The 23,415-nt window shown below is 41.4% G+C and overlaps 1 protein-coding gene across 11 annotated transcripts in view; it reads left to right on the top strand.

The window, feature by feature from the left end:
* eml1 (EMAP like 1) overlaps window positions 1–23,415 on the top strand; it is a 52,260-nt gene that overhangs the window by 4,824 nt on the left and 24,021 nt on the right. For 2 of the 11 annotated variants that reach the window (XM_061842839.1, XM_061842835.1), the window contains exons 1-2: window positions 6,619–7,154; window positions 22,446–22,628. In XM_061842839.1, coding sequence (XP_061698823.1) covers window positions 7,088–7,154; window positions 22,446–22,628 — 250 coding nt within the window. In that variant the 5' untranslated portion in view covers window positions 6,619–7,087. Of the gene's footprint in view, window positions 1–6,618; window positions 7,155–8,863; window positions 9,123–19,718; window positions 19,808–22,445; window positions 22,629–23,196; window positions 23,251–23,415 lie in introns of those variants that run through there. The other 9 variants (XM_061842841.1, XM_061842844.1, XM_061842837.1 and 6 more) reach the window with 8 other exon arrangements.

The raw sequence follows: 23,415 nt of genomic DNA, 5'->3' as shown, positions 1-23,415 counted from the left end.
GGACAACACACAGATGGTGGACGGATCATCCAGAGGATTGACCTTGTTCCCTCCTTCGTTCTGGATTTGGTCGTGTTTAATCCCAGACTATTGGTAGACTGACTGATCATCGTTGGAATTTAAACAATGTTAACGTTTTTTTTTTTCTTTAGAAAGAAAATAAATGCACAATCTGCCGAGTTTGATTGTGGCCCTCAATACCTTCCTGGCTGAAACCACAATAAGTAATTGATTCTCATTCCTATCCACACGCATTTTATTTGTTTGCGTCACCCATTAGATCCAAAATTCAGGTTCTAACCTCATAACTTGGCTCACATCTTGTAAAAACCCGTAAATTGGGACAACCATACCTGTCCACAACAGTCTGTGACTTGCACAGTGAGATTTGCTTTCAAAATGAGTCTTTGGTGTGAAACTTGGGCATTTTAGAAACCTCTTGTGTACACCGAACTACAGAAGCTGGCAAATTTGCAGTGTGACTTCATCATCCAACTCCATATTGGTACCTTTTTATACACGACAGTGAACCAGAAATAAGACAGCGTTGAGGGTCAGTGTGAAAAGTCCAATTGCTTTAAACAGTAAAGTAAGTTTCTTTCGGATTGTCCCTTATGGGGTCACCACAGCATATCATCTGAACCCAGCGTATCATCTCAGATAAACGCACATATATGTTTGGCACAACTTTTACACCGGATGGCCTGACGCAACCCTTCTCAGGGAGTGGAGGCCCCAGTGGGATACAAACCCACAACCCCTGGTTTACCAAACCAGTGCTCTAACCACTGAGCTACAGGGCCTCACCTTAAACAGTAACAGTATTTCTATTAATTGATTAATGACACCTCCCATCGCACCTCAGCTCAAGCTACAGGACAGGACAAGCGTCAAGCATCTCACCTCTGTCCTGGGATACCCTCACATACCAACCTCTGATACAGCTCTTCTACTACCTCTGAAAGTGGATTATTAGGATGTGAACCTCCGTATTCCATGTTATTGGCATTTAGGGCCGCTACAATTAATTGAATGACTATGATATTCAATTACAAAAAAAGGTTTCAGCTAATTCTCTGCCTTGACGTTTCCAAGGATAGACACATTGTACCTACGGTTTCTCTCAAAAGGGCCTTTATGGCTGTGAGATGCTAAAAATCTTTAACTGCCACATCATATTTACACATGAAATTTATGAACTAGGTTTCGAATCAGAAATCAAGAGTAATGGGCTTTTCCAGCTATTGTTGTTTGACAACACAAAAATGCTTGTAATATCTCAACGTTATCATTTATGATATGACAATTTGAGATTTTGGTACGGATTTGAACAGAAAATCATGGCGGTTGATACACATGATTTGCCTCTGTGGGCCACATAAAATCATGCGGCGGGCCGGATCTGGCCCCCGGGCCTTGAGTTTGACACCTGCGACTTAAATGAATTAATGGTCAGAAAACAAAAACGTAATCTCCACATTCAATCACGATGTCCTGTTGGCTGTAGTTCCAGCGGAATCACAACATGCAGACTAACAGATTAGATAGTTACCAGCCAGACAGCTCTGCACTCTCATTCGCTGACAGCCATCACTTAAAGGTGCGAGGCCCCGCCTTTCGGAACCAGACACTCTCAAGTTGCAGATACGACGGTGGAATGTGAGGATGGTGACCCCAAGTGGACAAATGAATACCTGCACCACACATACATGAAATGACAATGCAAAACAAATTGAAATCCAAGTATTCCATTAATCAATGGGTAACTGGTTGAATACTCGTATGTAAAAATTTCAATATGGCTTCAGATGTGGGGGTTTTCAGTCTGAACACTAGACTCGTCTACAATAGTCCTATAAATCATCCTCATGCTCCTTGGTTTTAGTCAGTGGAATGTCTGACTGCCAAAAGTCCACAAGTGAATTTAATTTAGTTACAATTTGATCTCAATCAAGTTTATTTGGATTATACACCAGCATTTAGCGAGATGAGATTCCTCAGCTTTTACTCACTATTTTCTTCTGTAGACACGATTCAAGGTTGAGGAGGGCAGGAATGGTTGCGATGAGTCAGGTGAAAGCAGAGAGATGTTTGATAACAAAAGAGAGTGCGCCGTTATAGCAAAGGTCTCAAATGCATCTTGTGTTCAATATAATTAAAAATGAATAGCTCCTGTTCTTATGTGTTCATTACACGTGGGTGAATCACTTGCATTATTTGTTATTAGAAGTGGTTATAATGCACGCTGTTCAATTTCAAAGTGTGTGTACCTGTGTGAGAGCGAGAGAGATGGCCAGAGGGGAAACAGTTGGGAGGGTAGACCTTTCGAGAGGTGGTCCCAGAACAGCCGCGGTCCCACCACCTGCCACCCACTGTGTTGTTAGTTTGAGTAGGGGGCCAAGCAGGGGTGGTACTGGTGGTGGTTGTGGGGGCGGGTGGAGTAGATCAGATGTTTATCCTGATCCCAATTGTGCGCCCGAAAGAGATTTACACTAATCTTAGCCCCTTTAGACAAAACACCTACATGGCTTGCACAACAAAACCCAACTGCATATTTTTACAGTTTTATTTTGATCTGTCAAGAAGAGCAATTGCATTTAATTCATGAACATCAAGGCAAATACTTCATCTTATTGACGTTTCGAGACTAACAAGCACATTTTTTTCACAGAAATAACCTATTCCTTGATTTTTGTAGAGGCTACGTTGGTCTGTTGTGCACGAATGTTGAAACGGTCAAGGTTTAATCCTGTTGTGCTTCACGCAGCGTCTCAAATGTAACACTCAACCTGAATTCTCAAAACCAAATGCAACTGCTCACAAAGGATACCTTGTTTCCCCCTCTTAATCCCCTCTGCCGCACATCTGAATAGGTCTGCTGCTGCACGTCTGGATGACATTGTGTAATAACCTACCGATTAAACAGCTTTAGGACCACTTGTATAATGTAATGGTATGAAATACAAAGGTCTTACTTATTCTTGATTAAAAAATTAATGAAAACCTTTGGCGGGGTGTTCATTTCACAATGTTTATTGTTGCAGGTACAGTTTAATTACCGTTATACTGACTCCTTTGGCAAATGTTAAAATTCTTGTACTCCCGTATGAGGCAACAAAATATTGCCATACTGCAGTTAGTCACCGCTGCAAACTACAAGTACATGGTCCAGTCGGGATATGTGTGTGAGTTCAAATGAGATGTGGGTCCACGAAAACATAGATTCTCTAAGAGCTCTTTGATTGCGTCAACTAATTCTGGCCATCTGTGTGTTGGGCATTGATAATTGATTACGTACACCTATGATTGTTTGAAGATAATGGGTCATGAGCAGGACTTGACCACTGCCAAGAGGGGCGTGGCCATGCTACTGCTCTGGCCGGTGACACCTGTCACCGCTCACAGCTGTTTCACACTGAGACTGTAATTAGACAGGCATTTAAGTTGGAGTTTTTGTCACTGGCATTTGCCAGTTCATTGCCTTGCGTTTGTGAGTTGCATTCACTTCCTGTGAAACTCTCCCCTTCTACGCGGAAGCTAGTCTCAGCGATTCTGTGCCCTTTTGTCTGATCCTGTCCTGTTGAGTTGTAAGTTTGCCCCATATTCATCAGACCTTGCTGCATTTCTTTTGGATCCCGCCTAGCCTTACGTTTCTGGACCTCTGCCTTGTCGGACTGCTACACTGTGTATGACCCAGGTTCCGTAATAAACCACAGTGAACATTATAACTCTGCCTCGAAGTCCTGCGTTTGGGTCCGCCCCCGTACCGGAGGTTCGTGACAAATGTGGGATTTTTCTTCTTTTTTTGCTGATTATAATCCACCAATAGCATATTCAACCAAGAATTGTCTTCAAATTCTGAATTGAATGGAGTTCACAAACTGTGGATTTTGTTTACTTTCAACATCTATGAGAAGTTGAGTTACTTCTATGAAGATGTCTTCTATGGCGACAGGAATTCAGAACGTTGAGAGAGAGGGAGAGAGAGAGTCTCCCATCCCATTTAATAAATCTATTTATTTGGACATTTATTTGAATAAGTATTTTCTACATAGTTGACCTAAACCAAATATGAAGTCTGGTGTGGAATACTTTCAAACCTGGAACCTTAGGTTAGCTGATTGAGGTGAAGGAATTCTGAAATTTCCATCCTAATCTGGTTGTATTTTAAGCATTTTTATGATAAGACCAGTCAGACGTTCTCTCAACCTGCAGCCTTTCTCTGATAGTAAATGTGGACAATCATTTATTTTTTGTGCAATCTTACATAGCTGAAAGTGTCACATGTGGCTTTATTAATGCTGCTTTGTGATTGATTAGACCGTGATGTTTGTCGTTGAGGGACTGATTTCTGTTTGATTAAATCAGACGATCTTCCCAGGTTAAGGGTAAATAAAGCTTGGATTAGTTCAGTAATTATAACTCATACACTTCTTTCATGTGATGTATCAGCAGCGTCCCGCAGTATATCATAGAGAAGAATATAGGCCACAGACAGATTTTTGTATATTCCAAGCCAGCCTGAATTATAAATAATGTAGGGTTCCGCTTTTATGTGCTCATACAAATGATAAGAAGCACTCAGTTCAAACCCTTTCCCCCCCTCAGAAAACTCCCTCCCTGCTCACTTTTTAATTTGCTCCTTCTCCCAACACCCTGCACCCCCCCAGTCCTCGTTCTGTATTCCTTTTCCGCGATCCCCTCCCCCTCTATCCCACTTTCTTCTTTCCCTCACTCTCGCTTTCACTCATCCTTGCCACCTCTTGTCCTTGTTTTAGGGATTCCTCAGTGTTAGTGGCGTCTGCCACAGCTGATAAGACACACAGACAGACAACAGAATGGTAATCTCGTCAAGGCCGAGCGGCGACCCCGGAAATGTAGAGCTTGAACGTTTGTTTGGCTGCTGGTGCAATGTGACGTAGCGGCTTGCTGTGCGGTCCTAGTGTGACTCTCAATCCCTTCAGCGTGGATGATGCTACGCTTATGTCGCTCATACATGCATGGGTCTATCTTATCTTTATATTTTCCCGAGCTCTGGGGTGAAAAGATCTACATCTGCTCCACATACTCGCTGTCCACATAGAAACACAATTCGTTGGCTCGCCAGCACGGTTTAGCCAATCAGAAGCCTTCCTCAGCACAGTTTGACCAATTAGAAGCCTAACTCCTCAGACGTTCTGATTTCTCCAGTCCTACAGTAGATTTACATTGTCTTTAAAGTCACCCCTCATCTGTACAGAGCCTGTGAGACAACATTAATGAATGTTTTTGATATTAAGTTATTAGTAGTCGTTTGTGTGTTAATTAAATTAAATCATCTTACCATTGTATACCACAGTTTAGAGTATATTGGCAGCTTTGTGGCTAGTGGTTAGCATGTCTGCCTCATCGTGTGCTCCTGGGTTCACACAATCTAGTTTTCTTTTCTCTGAAGTCGCTCATGGAGAAAAATGCAAAACAAGACAAAATATTTATTTTTGGAATCAGGCCTATTCCAAATGGATAGAAATCTGATACATAATGGATCTCTGCCAATGAGATCAGTGCATTGGAAAAGTGAAGATCGGCTGTAGCCAGTTAATGAGAGCTTGATATTAAAATGTGTTGGTAAAAATGTCAAAGACTGGCATCACAAAAGATATATTTCATCTCCAAAGTTAAAGTTTTCTGGAGTCTGACACACTCACAGATTTCTACAGCATGGTGTCCTGCCCTGCTGCAAGGTTTCTTCAGGAGTCCTCCGAAGCTCTGTCATTAAGGCCATCTTGACGTCATCAATTAAATAAGTACAGTAGATTACAATATAGGCATGAAAGGTCCCATATTTGGTCTATTTAGACCTCTACAGACCTCCATGGAATTTAATTTAAAAACAAAACATGTTGGTATTCTCATACAAGTGTCCAGAAAAGGCCCCTGTTACAGCTACTTCTGTTTGACCCAGTTTGGTATTCGCTTTGGCCATACCTGGTTAAGACCGCCCCCTTTTCCCCGATTTGGTTCCCTCCGTATAGACCACTCACTTGTGAGCGCACACATTTATGTTGACAGGGCTGGCTCGGGAGCTGAGAGGTGGGAGGAAGGCTTGGCTAATGACATAGATGAGCTCGAGAATGTCGAATGACCTGATTTCAGGCCTTTCGGTAGAAGAAAGTCTGGTAAAATATGGCTTGTTTCAATTGCCATTGGTTATTTGGAACTGCGGAGCAAATCAAGGCTTCATCGGCAGCTGTGACCTATATAACCTGCGCAATATTTTCTGGACGGAGATAGTTGCTTTCAGTACAATACATTTTGCTTCTTTTATGGCTTTGTTACGACCTTCTGAAGGTGAAGAGTCCCTTGTCAGTGCCTTTTTCGAACAACAGTAACGTAAAAAAGGTTCCAAAAGGCCATCTTTTCCAGGGTGTCACTCGTCCTCCCTCTAAAATCCTTACATGTAGCTTCCATTAACCTCTTCTAATCAAATTTTGCCCTCTTTCCCTTCCTCTCATTTGCGCTAACTTGGTTTGAACCGCCAAGCAGAGGAGGACGAGCCATCCCGTAAGCCCCGCCCCCTGAGCTCTGACGAGGCTGTGCTGTGTGACAGAGGGAAAGGCTGGGCTCTCCCTAGCATTATCTAAACACACGCATAAGCACGCAGCTACGCAGCAAACGCCTCTACCCACTCAAACGCTCCTAAAGCTGTTTTTCTGCTGGAGATCAGCGAGAGCCAACAGCTGTTGAGGACAGACGAAAGGAACAGAGTGGAAGAGGAGGAGGTGGAGGAAGAACAACATCTTTAAGTTCTGCCAGTCTAGTTCAGGCAGTTTTCAGGGTGAGAGCCTTCTTTGGAATATTTTTTTATTTTTATTATTATTCTTTGACATAAGGTGGAGAAACAAGAAGAAGAAGAAGAAGAAGGGGGAACTGGAGTTCACACAAGTGAATGGGTTGCCATGGTTACTCACCCAGGGAGCCTGACCCGTGCAGAGTGAATGGAGGGAGCGCCAAGTGAAACGATAAACTAAGCAAAGGGAGTCACAGGAGAAAAAGAGGTTGAGACAAGAGGCGGTGGATCGTGGAGGAAGTGGAGCAGAGTCTGAGAATGGAGGACGGCTTTTCCAGCTACAGCAGCTTGTATGACACCTCGTCGCTGCTGCAGTTCTGCAATGGTAAACATTCTTCCACTTTCCACAGTGTTCCTCTGGGTTTAACATGTCATAGCAGGGATGAGCTTCATTTACCGTCCTGAGAGGATTAAAAAAAAAAAACATTCTAAAGGAAATTTTATGTAGGGCCGCGTTCATGTCAAATCCGAGCTAAGCAGTAATCAAAAAAGTGCGTGTTGGGTAGTAATGATGTGTCCACTGGGTGGAGGTTGCTTGGTGGTAGCCGGTGACTCAGGGAAGAGGGTTAGCAGCATGACGCATCAATATGACATCATTTTGAAAAAGATTTTTTTTTTTTCCGAGAAACCTGCAACTTGTGAAAAGTTGAGTTCCAACTATGGGTGACTGCCTGAGAATATTAAAGATGACAGAAGCAGTCATGGATGTACTGGAGTGTGGTTGCCGCACTTGGACAATGGGGATTATCCCCAACAAATGGGTACTGTTGTAGCAGATGGATTTAAATCTGCTGTTGTTTTGATGACTCATTCGTCACTTACATCTTCATTCTTTTCATGTGGAATCTTCAGTTGTCTCCTTTATTGTGGCTAATTTTATGTTAGCTAATTAGTCACCCCTCCTACGACATCAAAATGCAAGTTATGGATGGTGTTACAGATGCACAACATTGGTGTGAGTAGGATGAGTTCTGGTTTATTGGCAAACCCAGTTGATATTGCTAGATGATGAAACTAAAGTGTTTACTACACAGTATTAAGCACCACCAGTGAGGGGATGAGGGTTTAATCCTGTCAATGTGCGCAAGTCATGAACGAGCAATCTTCATCTTAAATCCAACTTTTACTCGTAGTAACTAGCAGAGGTGGACAGTCAGAGCCAGCTGGCCCAACTTTTTGTAAAGGCATAGAAAGAGATGGGAAGATACCCTGGCTGCCCATCACGTTCGAACACTGTCCTCAACAATTAATGAGACCCAGGTCCTCATTCAAGACCAAAACACAAGAACACTTCTTTTGAAAGACATTTTGATAGTCATAGTGCCTCATTGTAGCATGTGGGTCTGTACTTGGACATGGACGTGACTGACCGTGGTTGGATGCTATAGTCCAAGCATCTCAGACATTTGATAAAGTTTGTCCTCTCCTCATTTAGTTACGTCATGAGCAATGTAAGAACATTTTCAAGTACCAAATTTTAAATGTGTTGATTTGAGCAGAAAACCTGATATACGTTCATGGTAATGCAGAATAGTTTTGCTGTTGAGATTCAAGTAAATGACTGCGTAAACTTTACTGGAGTAGGCAGGAATTACTTCTATTTTGTAGCAATATAATTGGCTTAGAGGCTCAGTGGTTTGGTGACAGGTGAAAAGGTTACGGTGCCAAGGTTAGTACAGTAAGTTGTCTAAGGGGTTTTGGACATTTTTATGCAAGTGCCTGCTTCGTAATGTTTGTTGATGGTGACTTTTTTTTTTCGTTCCATGATGAAGAATACCATCTTACCATCCTTGAGATGAGCTACGATATTTCGATATCCTTTTCTGTAATATGGTGTTTTATAATGACACGCTTAATCTACTAGATGCATGAATATAGGCTGTTCAGGTACTGCTGTAAAGTAACTGCTTTAATTGTCCAACTTTCATTCTCATTTATACAATGCAAGAAGAAAAAGACACTCTCCTTTTCCAACTTTACTACAAAAGGGGAGTTCCTCCTTATTTGTTATTCTGGCTTCTTAATGTATTGCAGGTCTGTTTGAGTAAGCCTGTGTGTCAGTGTTGGCCTCCAGGCCAGAGTGACATCAGAGCGCCAGTTGGACCCGACCAAAATGCAATGATGTCATCCAATCCCTTCTCTGCAGCTCCATGTGTTGTGGAGCATCCAACCACGCTAATGTTGAGAGACTAGGTCAGCTAAACTGCAGGAACACATGCACGCTGCACGTTTTGTCCTCAGGAGGTCGGAGCTCGCTTCTGCCAAGGGAAAATTAGCCTCATTACACACTCAGGCACATAACACTGATTTCATCTCAAGGGCTATGTTAGTCATTTAGCAATTTTTCTTTCTGGGTTTTATGTTCGGCCTGAGAAGAGTTCTTCTTGCACTCTCTTTTGTATGTTAATAAGATTGTGATTTCAGTGGCTGTTGTATGAAATTGACAAATGTTCGCCGATACTGTGTTTTAGTTTCTGAATAGTATCGTTCACTAGTTTCCAAATAAAGTACAATCCTCCTTTAAAGATTAATTATAAAGGTGGCATGCATTAAAAAAAGATTCCCATAATCATTGTACTTGGATCAGGTTTGCAAAATAATTTGGGTTGAAAATACCCAGAAGGCCTTTTTTCGAGCTTTTTTTCGTTGATCTTTTACGCCTGGCAGTTGAGAAAGTCGGATTGCTCATGTATATTTGATATGTAAATAAGCTTATTGGATTGCTATTATTCTAAATATAAATATGGAAAGCAGCTTTGCTCTTACTGGTCCTTGGTGATATCCTGGGAGCGCAGCGCCCATTTGTGGTGTAACACAGCCAAGCTTCCACTTTACATAAAAGAACATTGTTTTAAAGCAGCATATAGTGGTGCCTTGAGATATCGCTCATTAACAATTTTTGGGAGATATGAGCCGTTGATCCAACTATTTATTTAGTTTTCCTTTGCTTTGACTTCTGTGCACAATCATGAGATACACACATTTTTGGGGGTTTAGGTACCTCAACTCTCCTCACAAGTGACAGTTTTGGAAGATATGGTTAATAAATATTCTTCAAAAAAGACACATCAAGCTGTTGGCACACTCAACTGAAGGTTACTCTCAAGCTAAACAAACGAGAGAGAATTAGTGTATTGAAAGCAACCACAAAGCCTCAGCTACCTGATTGCTAACATTCAATGGGAAACACCATAACCAGTTGGGCTAACAATTAGCGTCGATGTGCCAGCATTGTCACTTTTTAACCAACGGTTGGATGAACACAAACAGTGCTGCAACACATGTAGACAGACCATATAGCAATACTCAGAGGCATATATCTGCGAAGAACGAGAGAGGAACTGAGCGCCCAGTACATTACAGCTGTATGTCTGTCTTATGCTACCAACTGTGTGGCCATTGTGTGCACATCAGAATGAGTAGATCGACTATTTTTTTGAATAAGTTTAAGCAGTGTTTTTTGTCTCATTTAAAGACATGTTACATTTTTTTCTGGGGGGATCAAAATGTGTTTCCATTCATCTAACTGTGGAAAGATAATTTGAGATTGAAGTGTTTTGCATTGCAAGTGTGATAAAGGAATAAATTAAATCGATATCATCGGGCGCCGCTGCATTTGGTGCGTTCTCATCCTAGCAGTACAATTTCCCATTGAAGTGAACTTTAAGCAGCATAATGTAGCTCAAATGGTACAGATACACATCAAAGCCATTGTGGAAACTGCTGAAACTGCTCCAGTACAAAATGTAATGAGTTCCTTGTTGACCTGAGTGCAGCCTTCCTTTTCATTCAATTGTAAATCCCTTGGTGTGCATTTGATCTTATTTGGAGGGAAAGTGTTGCTAACAAGACAATGCGGCATTGCACAAATCCACTCCCCCTCCTTCATCTAGCTCAGTTTTTCAGTAAATAATGTGTTCCTAAATATGGACTAGACATCCCTTTATCTCTCTGCTCCATGCAGTTAATTCACCCACAGGCACAGCCCCCCACTCTTGCAACATGGGGATATCTTGACACACTTCATCTTGCAACCCTTGATGGGCTTCAGTCTAAAAAGCATGTATGATAATGGCACGTGTACATGGATGAGGATTAAACCCCCACCCACCTACCCACCTTCACGCTACCAAAGGCGGTAGCCAATTGGGCCCAGCAGGGAGGAGGCGGACTGGATGTAATGCCAGCAAAAGACCCAGAGGAGTTCGACAGCCATGTTTAGCATCCATTGTCGTATAATTTCTGCTTTTTGGAGCCAATATCTCTCTTTGGCCCTCATGGCTGTTCCTTTTATTTCTGGCAAGATTAATTTTATCAAAGTGAAACCATGAAAGAGAGCCAATGAGTTAAAGTTCCTCATCACCACACCTCATTATTCTTTTCGAGTTGGAGGTTTAATCAAACACAAGCTGTTCTGGGATACAGGTTATGGTTTATGTACTTCTTATTGAGGCTGGTTCTTCTGATTGACTAAATGCGGTACTTTGTGCAATTATACCAGTATATCTTTGTGCAGTACCAAATTGTACGACCTCTGGGTGAATGTTTCACATATCAAGTAACATTGTGGCATAAACTCTACTCAGAAGCTGACCCACTCTGCTGATGTCTTCAGGCGTCCACTCAAATAAGATTGCAAAATAAATGTGTGGGATATCATCCGAGAGTTCTACTAGATTGTGTTTCTCAAACATTAATCTGTAGCAGTGTCTGATACATATCAACTTGATCCGGCATATCTCCTCCACTACCGCTGATTCATTCAACGTCTGACATCGATTTTATGGAGTCCGGCATCTGTGAGTGTGAACGCCACTCCATTTATTTTTAGCGGCCTCCAGCCACTGTCCCACCAGCAAATTTTGCCAGGATTCTTTCACATTTTCATACTTTATCTTATCAGCCCTTCATTTGCTTGAGTTCCCAGGCATCTTCTTCTCATTTTCCCTTTGCTCTCATCTCACTCTCTCACGCTCTGTTTGATCTCGGGGAACTGCTCTAACTTAAAAGTCCTGTGTGATTTTTAATGCCTTCAAAAAGGCGGTCATAGATCCCATCAATTTGGCCCCGTTTACGGTTGATACCCTGAAGGTAGCATTCGCTACCCACAATCTGCTCCATGAGGCTGGATGAACTCCAGTTGGGATTTACCATTGAATGGAATAAATATGGAATGAATCACTTCCGGATGCAAAACTACTGCCATGATGAAACATTTACTTATGGCAGTATTTTAAGTAAAATGTGACATCTTCGCTCAGTGCTGACATTTCCAGTAGCACAAATGTACACAAATTAAACCAGTCACAGAAGTTCTAAATCTTTTGTTCACAAAATGCTGGGCTGTACTGGCTTGAATTTGAACAAAAATAATGGTGACGGCTACCACATTAAAACCATTATGGTGTCACTTTAAACAAGTAGGGTCCTAAGTATTGCTTAATTCGACCTACCATATTTTCCAGACGATAAATCACATTTTTTTTCATAGTTTGGCCAGGGGTGCGACTTATTCTCCAGAGCGACTTGTATGTGTAATTATGAACACATTATTTCTTTCATCCATCTATTTTTTGAGTAGCTTATCTGTTATTTTCACACAGACAAGCATAAGAGGGCACTCGAGGCCTGCATATCTGATGACTCATGGAGAGCACAGCTTCCGGGTGAATCCACCATGCAACTTTCCGGGAAATCATTGTATGGCTCGACAAACTATAGGCTTCCGTGACACCAAACCCATCCAGTCGGGATTCAGAAAGGCTGGAATAGGCTAGTTGTCACTGCCACTGACGATGAGTCTGACGTAAGCAGCGTAGAAGAGGAAGCGGCACGTCGTCTACCTCTGGAGTTGGCGGACTTGTTTAGAAGTGACACTGAGGATGAAGATTTCATTGGGTTTTAGTTACCGGACATTTGGAGTGCCACGGATGGTTTTGGTAATTCGTATGTTATTTATGCTATAGTTATGGTAATAACTCTTAATGTTATGTTAACATACCAGGGAAGTTCTCAGTTGTCATGTAACGTAAGCATACCGTTCAGCCTGTTGTTGCCTCTATTTTTATTTTAAATTGTTCGTCATTTAAATTTTAAACGACGTCTGGTTTTAATTTATGCTTCCTTGGTAGTGACCGCTGTTTTGTGTCTTACCACTTTCGTTCTTTCAAGAAAGTGTTGCAAGAATCAAAACTGCTTTGATGCTGACTGAAATGAGGACTAGTGAGTTTAGGTGACAGCTAACATCAAGCATAGTTTCATGTCCAAAATGTACGCATTTAATGCATATGTTTGCTGTAAATATTGGTGCAAAATTTTACCAGTTTTACAATGATCAACTTTGGAGGATCCACTGTCGCCACGATCCTACCCGTGGGACTCCACCCCAATCTCTTATCTCCCTCTACTCTGTTTTGGCTCTTGATAACAGTTCACCTTGCACTCTCTCTTTCGTGGCTTTAACACTTACACAGGGTGACAATGTGTGCTCATTAAAGGTGCACACGATGCAGCTTGTGGTTTAAAAATAAAATAAAGAAAAAAAGGGGGGAAAAATTGCTGTTTTGTGCTGCAGGGCATGTCCGAGGTCAAGTGGAGCAAGCTAGCCTGTGTTATGATTTTGGGACAAAATTTTTAAGGCTGGAAACTGAATAGTCATTGAAAAGTGCTTCTTGGTGAGCAAGGTGCTTTGCAGAGGAAGCCATTTGTTGTTTCTCCTTCTCTCCTCTCACCGTCCTGTCTCTCTTACTCTCGCCTTTTCCTTCACTGACACACATTCGTGCAGCCTCATCCTCTGACCCACTAAAACAATCATGCATGCAAAGTAGGAATGTAGAAGCTCCTGCGTTCAAATATAGCAAATGGCACAACTATCGTGTGAGTGTGTGTGTGTGTGTGTGTGTGTGTGTGTGTGTGTGTGTGCGTGCGTGCGTGTGTGTGAGACCAAAGCTTTAAGTTTGACGTGGGTGTCTCCATGTGAAGGGCAACAAGCTCATGAGTCCTTGAGTTAGGTTGTCATGCATGCATAAAAATATCATGAAAGAGCCAGAAAAAGAAAGCATTTCTGCATGGAAACATTCGAGGTGCTCAGCAGTGTCGTCTTGTACCTGTGCTGGAGGGAGGCTATGAGTCATAAAATCACATCAGTCGACAGAATTCCAAAGAGATGCCATTATTTTTAGTCACTGTTCAGGGACTGTTTAGTCCCTTTTTATACTGGGTGTAAAAGTCAGCATCTTTCCTGGTTTTTATACCGAACAATTTAATGTTGGGCAATTTTCCATCTTTGGAGTTGGAACTAAGGCATGATGACAACTGTTTGGAAGGGAATTCCACAATGCCAGCTTACGGGTCTGAAGATCACCACCCTGTTTTGTTAAAGGGGACATATTTTATCAACCCCCCCCTCCCTTTTTTTTGTTTTTTAAGTATTTTGGATGGAATATCGTCTCTGTCAGTAACCGTCTCAAATACGAATCAAAATCATCCACACATGAGTTCTAGACGTTTTTCTTCCAAGAGGCCGGAAATCAGGTCATACGAATTTCTCAAACTTGTTTACATCACTACCGAAGAGCTCCGCTTTCCCTTTCTGCTCCCAACACGTGAGTCTTTTACACGGAGGCAGCCAGTCAGAGGAAAGGCAGTCTCAGGTCTTAGCCAAATATGGATAAAGCAGATACAAAAACAGGTCAAACAGAAGTAGCTTTCAGAGGACCTTACTCTGGACACTTGTATGACAAAATCAAATGTTTTGTTAGTGGAAATTTACATTTTTATACTTAGTCTATGTTAGAGAGTCACTCTGTGGAGGTCTAAATAGCCAAAATATGTGACCTTGAAAAAAAAATTCTCTATACAGGTTTCTTTTTTTTTTTTTTTTAACATCACAATAGATGCTAACAGTGAAAATGTCACATATAGTTGTCTGATTCGTGAAAGCGCACACACCGGCAGATTTTATATATATATATATATATATATATATATATATATATATTGTTTGGTGGATAAATGTCAGTTATGTCTATGTTTAGATACTGCACTTTAGCAGCTGCCTTTTCAAAAAGGGTACAGTTCTGATTCTCTGTACTGTACATGAATTTCAAGCAAATAACTTTCCAGTTGCAATAGCCCAGCATCTTTTGTGGAAAGCCTCAGAAATTGAAAACCAGATACAGTAATACTGGCCATACTCTGGACTACAGCCCAACATAATAGTTGCTGTCAAAGTCTGTTTGACATATTTGTCCTGGATTTCCACCTTTCCACCTGATCATCTTCGGATTTCGTGCTACAACAGTACAATCTGTGTAAAAATGTTCCAATTAGAAATCTGCAACAAGAGAGTGTTGTAAAATCTAAATATTAGTTTCAGATTTTAAGTTAAATTATTATACTCTGTCAGGACATGTTTTTGTTATTGTTTGAAAATTCTCTCTTAGAGGGTGATTTTAAGTGAAAATTAGAGGGCTTTTAATCTGCATGATAAAACCGCTTTGGAGCAAATATTTGAAAATAGGTCAGTTTTTGGAAACGCCAGAATATAGTATTTAAAAAATGTTTTGGATCATACGAAAGTTAGTTTCTTTGAAGTGTTATTACTCAGGACAAGCCTGGTGTTTTTGTGTGTATGTGTTAATGGAGATAGTTTGGAGAACTAAACTTAACGTATTTTCCGCACTATAAGGCACACCGCATTATAAGGAGAACATTTAATATATGGCCTATTTTAAAACTTTTTCATGTATATGTTGTACCGCATTATAAGGGGCATAGAATTGACGCTACAGTAGAAACTGCGGTTACATTATGCATCCATTTAGATGGAGCTGCCCTGAAGGCTCAATATTGATCCACATATAAGGCAAACTGGATTATAAGGCGCACTGTCGGCTTTTGAGAAAATTAAAGGCTTTTAGGTGCGCCTTATAGTGCAGAAAATACGGTACTGTAGTAATATTTTCCTTCACTGAAGTTAAGGCCACAGCCTATGTATTTGCTTCCTGCACATACCTCTTCGGGTTCTTCCCAGCAGATGAGTCGTAATGCAAACAGATGCAATTAATTAATTTGTGTGTGCCCACAGTGCAGCTCCCAAAAGCTGCTCCAGCACCCTAATTGGTCTCGAACATCAGGAATGAGAGAACCTCCGGAGCCAAGTTCATGTCTGGTTGTATGTGTTGAACCCGTATCTAACATATGGAGTGGGGGGAAGGAAATGGTTCCACTTAGAAAGTTCATTAAAAATAGATTAATCAAGAACACAGGTGCAGAGATGTGAGCAAGAAACACACGCCTAATTGGGTCGTCAGGTATAACGAAATTATGAATGAACAATTTCAATGTTGCTCTCTTCAATGAGGCAGGCTTTTATTTCAGACTGAATGGACATTGGTGCAGCTATATTGGTGTAAATTATGTAAATGAGTCTTTTTCATTTTATTATGATGTGTAAATTAGGCTGGTTGAAAATGATCCCAGAGCAATCTCTCCCTCATCACTGAATGATTATTGCAATATGGCTCCAGCATCTGTGACTTTTTATACTTATGGTTTACCAAAATAAACTTTTTTTTGGCATTGGAAAACCCTTATTTCTTATGGTCTCAGCCTGCTCTGATAATCACATCCAGCTGAAAATAAGTGAATCGTAAGTATTTGGGATGAACACATAACAGAATAATGCTATCCATCCATCCATCCATCCATTTTCTGTACCGCTTGTTAAAGTCGTTCAAACAAATGTATTTTGTACTCTTGGACACTGTCCTGCCTACTAAATTCCTCCACTTTGAATCAGCCATTTAGCTGCCAGATGACAAGACTAGCACACTCTCTTCAAAGGAAATCTCTTGACATTGGACTAAGATGGCAGTTTTGTATTTTATTGTGTAAGGGGAGGTGTCTCCACCCAGCAGCACCACTGTTAGTCTCAACCTTCCAGATGGTGCAAGTACTGCTGGCTGATGATCAATGTGCGACAGTGTCTGGCACTGAAAGCGTTTCCCATAACAACGGTGTAAATGGACGGCACAAATGCCAGTTCACACAAACGCTGGATGGAACAAATGTCTCGGCTCTTGTTTTTGGTTGTTTGTTACTTGGGGGACAAAGGCTTGTTTCAAGTAGGAAAAAGGTTGAGTTTGACAGAGACATTTGTGTTGGTGCCAGGAACAATGGTGCCAAGCTTGACCTATGCCTCTGTGGTAAGCGTGGTGTCTCCTGTTTTGTTCCCACCTTGCCATGTTTTGTAATTTAAGTTGCTGTTGTATACCATTTAAACTGAAGTTTATTTGCCATTAAATCCTTAGTTCCATAGGCGTCTTCTAAAAAAATCTTAGTTTTCCTTCACCCAGTAAGAAAGCAAGAGGTTCAGACAGTTGTGATGTTTGTTTGGTGGCTGGATTACTAAAATCTACATAAGCCTATTTTCATGAAACATTCTCTTGGTGGCACATGCAGCAAGGACCACTCAAGCACACGTTTGTGTGAAGCCATACAAAATGGCAGGTAGAGGAAATTTATCTTTTTACTGTTTCTCAGCATATAATTATTTTTTCCCCCTGCCCCAGAATTCAAATGGTAGAGGCCTGTTTTATGTGATTCACTCCGAAGCAGAACATGGCCTGCTACATAACACACGGACACCTAAACATAACTATGGCACGACCAAATTTTTACACTTTGTGCATAATCTTTCCTGTGCAAGTCATGATGGAACCATTCTCCCCTCACCCAGAATGGAAGTAGTTCCTCCTTAAGGTTTGGATCATTATCCATCATACAAAATGTATCTTGCTAGCTAATAAATGGAGAAGCAAAGACAGATGTCTTGCGCCTACTACCGGTAACTCTAACACCACTGTCCTTATTTCAACTCTTGGGATTTTTGTCGATTCATATCTAAGCTTAAAGCCTTAATCGACTTACTCTTGCTACTTACAAAAGACAAAGTGGATACACGCCAAATGTTCTGTTACATTTCTCATGAGCCCATTTTGCAAGATCTTTGTTTTTGTGTGCTTTTGTTTGTCAGTGGCAAGGTGGGGCAGTTTGGTGTCAGTTTGCCCTTAGTCTGACCCCAGGAAGGATGTAGCCTGTGGAAGGAAGGGAGGTTTTAACAAGGCTTAGAAGGTCAGTATAGGATGCCACATGGGAGTCATTTGGCCTCCTTTCATCCTCTATTCTTTATGATCTCTCTATCCACTTGTCTCCATCCCCACAAGTCTGGTTCTGACATGAAAGCAAGATTCAGACATCACCATTTCCATTGCCGTGTTATTCAATGCCTACCAATTGCCTTGTGGTGGGGAATAGTGCAACAAAAAGCACAATGCTGAGGTCATTTAATGCCGCCTGAAATGAGGTCTAGTGAAATGTGTTGGCCGCGCGCACGTGATAAGATGATGTCATGCATCATACCAGCTTGATATTCAAAATGTGAATGCTTCAGGCATATTCTCCCTCTAAATTTTGGTTCAAAATTCTCTGTAGTCTTGGATTCTTGTGAAAATAATACCTCCAGACTTCAATCAGTGTACTGGGCCATGTAATTAGGAATTACTGATCTCTAATTGTTATACAGTGTCATAAAGCAGGGGGAACTCTACCTAGTCAGATTTAAAATCTCCAATCAGATAGATCAGAGAGGATTTCAGTGGCTTCCTGTAACTGCAAAACAGAATAGCTGTTCATGTTTTTCCAGGCTATTTCCCATGGCCTCACTCTCTATTTTTCTTCCAAATATTGTGGAAAGTCTTCCCAGAAGAATGCAAGCTATTATAGCTGAGGGTGGAAAGGGTGTACTATCTCTACTGTATATTCTGTAATAGCAAGGTGCCCCACGGTACCACGGGTATCGACCAAAATGTGAACGTGCCTCCTGGGCGTGACCACAGCATTTGGCTACGAAGACATTGTTGTTCTACGAGTTACTGATCGTGTAGTGGTACACACGCCTGATTTTGCTCCGGGCAGTGTGGGATTGATTCCCGCTGAGTGATAGTGTCTATCTGCCCTGCGGCTGACCCTGCGACCAGTTCAGGGTGTAGGCACCGACTGCTGGAGAAAAATTCCTTGTGTGTTTTCACAAACTTGACCATTAAATCTGATTCTTATTCCAAGTTTGCCTTTCGCCGGAAGCTAGCTGGGATAGGCTCCAGCTCTTCTGTGAGCCCTGTGAGGATAAACGGCTTGATGGATGGGTGGATTGATTGACATTGTAGTTCTTTGTTTTTGATACTGAGAGTGCTATAAGGGGAAATGGATCAGAATCCATGTGCATAGTCCACAATTGAATTATTGATGAGGGTATGGTCAATGCATGACTCAGGAAAGTGCTTCTTCGTTTGTTCAGTGATGGGGAAGATGGATGAGCCAAATGCTTAGTCACTTTTTCCTCCATCACTTTGTCCAGAGAGAGAATGTAAAGTACTGGGATGTGTGCCATATCAAATAATGATACAAATGGTATTGTTTTGGATATGTGCCCTGGCTTCATTTTTACCTGAAAATGAGGCAAGGAAAGATACTGTAAATAAGAGAGAAACAATGTAATTGACGGAGCACCAAAGTGAGCCTGGTTGGGTGTGGTGCAATAATGTGGGTTCATTGGATTGAAAGAGAGACACTGGTCTCCCAGGGTGTGCATGCTGATGGCGACTCACTTCACAGATATTTATATATCTGCCTTGAAACTTTGGAACATGTATCCAATTCTTTACATTTGATTCTGTCTCAAGACTGTCTGTAATATTTGAAGGTTTCGTGTAAGGATGGGTAGGTGTCAGGCGTTGATCCTCGCAGGATGGCTTGTGTGACAATCAATCTTTGTACTCTGCCACCAGTGATCCCGTTGTCTGTCTTTGCTGGGAGCAGATGGGGAAAGATGCTCATCAGATAGTAGGAGCTTTATGTTGGGATAGTCGTAGTCACAAATTACCATGAAGAAGCGGCGCTTCAAAGAACGCCCCTCAGGTGAGCACATTTTGTTTTTAGCAACGAAAGCTGACTGGAAGAGAGAATTTCTGTCATTCAAGTGAAAATTGATATAAGAATCTGTGTTTATAGATTGACAGTGGTTTGTAATCGTATATGATCAAGTTTGGGCCTCTTGGAGCATTTCAACAGTCATTCAGAAATGTACCTGATTATTAAAGTATTTACAGGTTACTCTTTAGTTTCTGTATTTTTGATATTTGCCATTATTGAGGTTGCAATTTGTCGATTTGGATACCAGCCAAATCACTTTAGAGCAGCTTTATTAATGTAGCAACTTTGTGGTCTTGCAGGGCAGATATGTTGTGAAGAGCAAAATAATACTATGCTATTTAACAACACTATTTATATGTCATCAATTTTCAGGGGACCTTATAGGTCTAGTGGTTAGCGTTACTGCCTCACAGTTCTGAAGTCCTGGGTTTGAATCTTGGCTCTAGCTTTTCTGTGTGGAGTTGGGACATTCTTGTTTGGGTTCTCGCCTGCTTTTCCAGCTTCCTTCCACTTTTGGAAAGATAGGCTGCAGGGTACCCATGGGACTATTGAGTGAAAGCTGCAGTATTATTGAGAGAGGACCTGCTTGGAATAACATCAGATCTGCAAAGTATCGGGTTTTATTTTCTTTAGCGCAACAATATTTTATTTAAGTGTTTGACAACATTATTTACCCAAAGTCAAGAGGCCCCCATACTTCCATTATCTGTGCAGCCGGTCTGGTGGAAAGGCAAATCCACAGAGGGCGCACACGCCGCAGATGTCCGATGCATTATTCATCTGATTGTTATTGCAAGTCTGCTGGGAAAACACAGCACTCACTGATTTACATGTATATTTGATCAAAGTCATCGTGTGTGTGTGTGTGTGTGTGTGTGTGTGTGTGTGTGTGTGTGTGTGTGTGTGTGTGTGTGTGTGTGTGTGTGTGTGTGTGTGTGTGTTAGTGCACATGTGAGTGCATGTGTGTGCTTTGATTAAGTGGACTCTCATCAGTGAGTCAGAGGTGGCAATTGTGGAAAATATCTGTTTAAATGTAAAAAAAAAATCTTATTTTACCTCCATGGCTCTTTGGCTTTTCATTTTCATGAACTGAATACAATATATTAATATTGCTGTTCCCCGAAATATTGCAGTTCACCTATTGCGACCCCTGCTACAATGTATTACATTGTTTGTTTTGTTGTGTACCCACTTCTGTATCACCGAAATTCTCACTACATTGCAGGTGGTTCATAGCAATCTTTTTTTATAGTTTTTAAATGCTCACACTTACTGTAAAGCATTGGCATGTGGGAAAGGAGAACCACAGCCTTGGTGCTATTTTCAGGATTTTATTTAATCCCGGGAAGACAGTAAAACACTAACCCGTTGAGCACATACATGCATGAGCTGCTGTCAGCCACAGCTCACGGCCAGTATTTCACATGCAGACCCGCCAACATCACTTACCATCCCATCCTGTTTCTTAAAGTGTATGAAATGTCTCATTTCCTACACAAATTATCTTATCCAGACGAAAATATATGTTCAACTGTACCATAAAATGCATAACCTTTTTGATGTTTAGACCAAAAAAATATGTGTTTATGAATTAAAGTCCAGAAACTTTGACCTAGTTTACGGTGTCTGAAAAACGGCTCCTTTTGTGTGGCTGACCTCTGATGTCACTAAAGGTAAACACATCGTACTGCAGATAGTTTCTCATATAAGTACAGGCAGATCCATCGCTCTGTACAGTGGGGTGGTCGCGTACTTATTTACTAATACATGGTGTTTGCATAATTTTAAAACAAGACTGGATGGATTTCGGATTTGAATTCTGCATAAAAACTATGTAATATTAGCAAAAAGGTGCATTGAGGACCTTCCATACACTTTAAAGGCACGTATCTAACAAAAAATACAGTGCATCCAGTATTTTTTTTATTCATTTTATCCCTGCATTTTTTCTGTTCAAATATATTGAAAAAATGTTTAATCAATTTCGTTTCAATCACTGGGAATCGGCAAAAAATGTTAAATAATTATAAAAGTAATGCATAATATCTATTCTTTAATTTACCAAACCGCTTATCCTCACTTGGATCGGTGTCGTTTTGGAGTCGATCGCAACTGAGTTGGGGTGAGAGGCAGGGCGCACCCTGAACAGGTCACCAGCCAATCGCAGGGCTCATATAAACAAACAACCATTCACACTCGCGTTCACACCTACGGGCAATTTAGAGTCCTCAATTATCGGACCATGCATGTTTTCGGGATGTGGGAGGAAACCAGAGTACAGTACCAAGAGAAAACCCACACAAACATCCAAACTCCTCAAGCCGGATTTTAACCCGGGCTCCTCGTAACTGTCAGGCAGATTTGCTAACCAGTCACCCAGTGTGCCGCTTATGACAATTATATTAAATGTATAGTATTAATTATAACGATATAATTATAATATACAAGTAATATTGTAGTTTTTCAAAAGTTTTGTTTCTTTGATGGTTTTCATTATACTGTGGGGTCACTGAAACTATCTCCCACAATAGACGGGGAAAAATTGTGCTGCTGACTTTGAATACTTTGTATGATGTTATCAACTCCTATTGCCCCTGACAGCAGCTCACCGTGTTTTTCTCAGATGACAGCGCATCAGCATCCAGCAGCATGGAGGTCACCGACCGCATTGCCTCCCTGGAGCAGAGGGTCCAGATGCAAGAGGACGAGATCCAGCTGCTCAAGTCCGCTCTGGCCGACGTGGTCCGCCGGCTGAACGTATCCGAGGAGCAGCACGCCATGAGCGCACGTCGAGGGCCCACCAAAGGTGAACGACTACGCAGCACTAGGCTGAAGGAGCTGCTCTCTGTTAGGGTTGGGCGAGTAATTTGAGTTGGCTTGTCGGGAATGTTTTTTTTTTCTTTATCTTAGGTGATGTTTCCATATTTATAAGACCTTCCAATTAGTGACTTCTCCAAATATTAAATATTCCTGCTAAGAAACAGACAACATGAGCAGTCTTTTTCCCTGTGACGAGAAAGGAACAATGCAAAAGGCAGTCGGGGGGTTCAATTGCTCTGCACGTTACCAAGACAGTTTCCCCATTAATACCTTGCAAAAGCAGAATTTTGTTCAGATGTTGAAATTTTTGAGCTGAGCTACTGGATGTACATCAAAGAAGCAAATATTTTGCAGAACTCAAACACCTAAATCAATTACCACAAGTGAAATTTTTTATTTTTGTATGTTCCCAAAAGTCTATTAAAATCAGAACAGTCAGAACAGCAAAAAAAATGTGCCATTTTAATTTTAAGGACTTATCGTCCAGTCCTATATTCGGCTTGTCACTCTACTTCCACCAGACTGAGTTGTGTTGTCGTATGTATTGTGCATAGAGCCTGCTTTGATGAGAAAGTCTCCCTCGGCAGACAGCCATGTTGGGAAGTCAGGTAGGCCAATTGTTTGTGCCGATTAGGCCTAGTGGAATTTGTATGGACGAGCACTTTTCTGTCACTGCCCGCTTGAATCGTGTCAAATTGCGTTGACTTTGATAAACACACTTTTTGTCTTGTACTGTCTGATGCACTGTGACTTGAATTGTGTCATTTTGTCAT

Source organism: Syngnathoides biaculeatus, chromosome 15 (assembly GCF_019802595.1).
Source record: "Syngnathoides biaculeatus isolate LvHL_M chromosome 15, ASM1980259v1, whole genome shotgun sequence".
In the NCBI taxonomy this organism is placed as follows: Eukaryota; Metazoa; Chordata; class Actinopteri; order Syngnathiformes; family Syngnathidae; genus Syngnathoides; species Syngnathoides biaculeatus.
The sequence above is the reverse complement of the archived record's forward strand: the minus strand, read 5'-3'. Positions and strand labels throughout refer to the sequence as shown.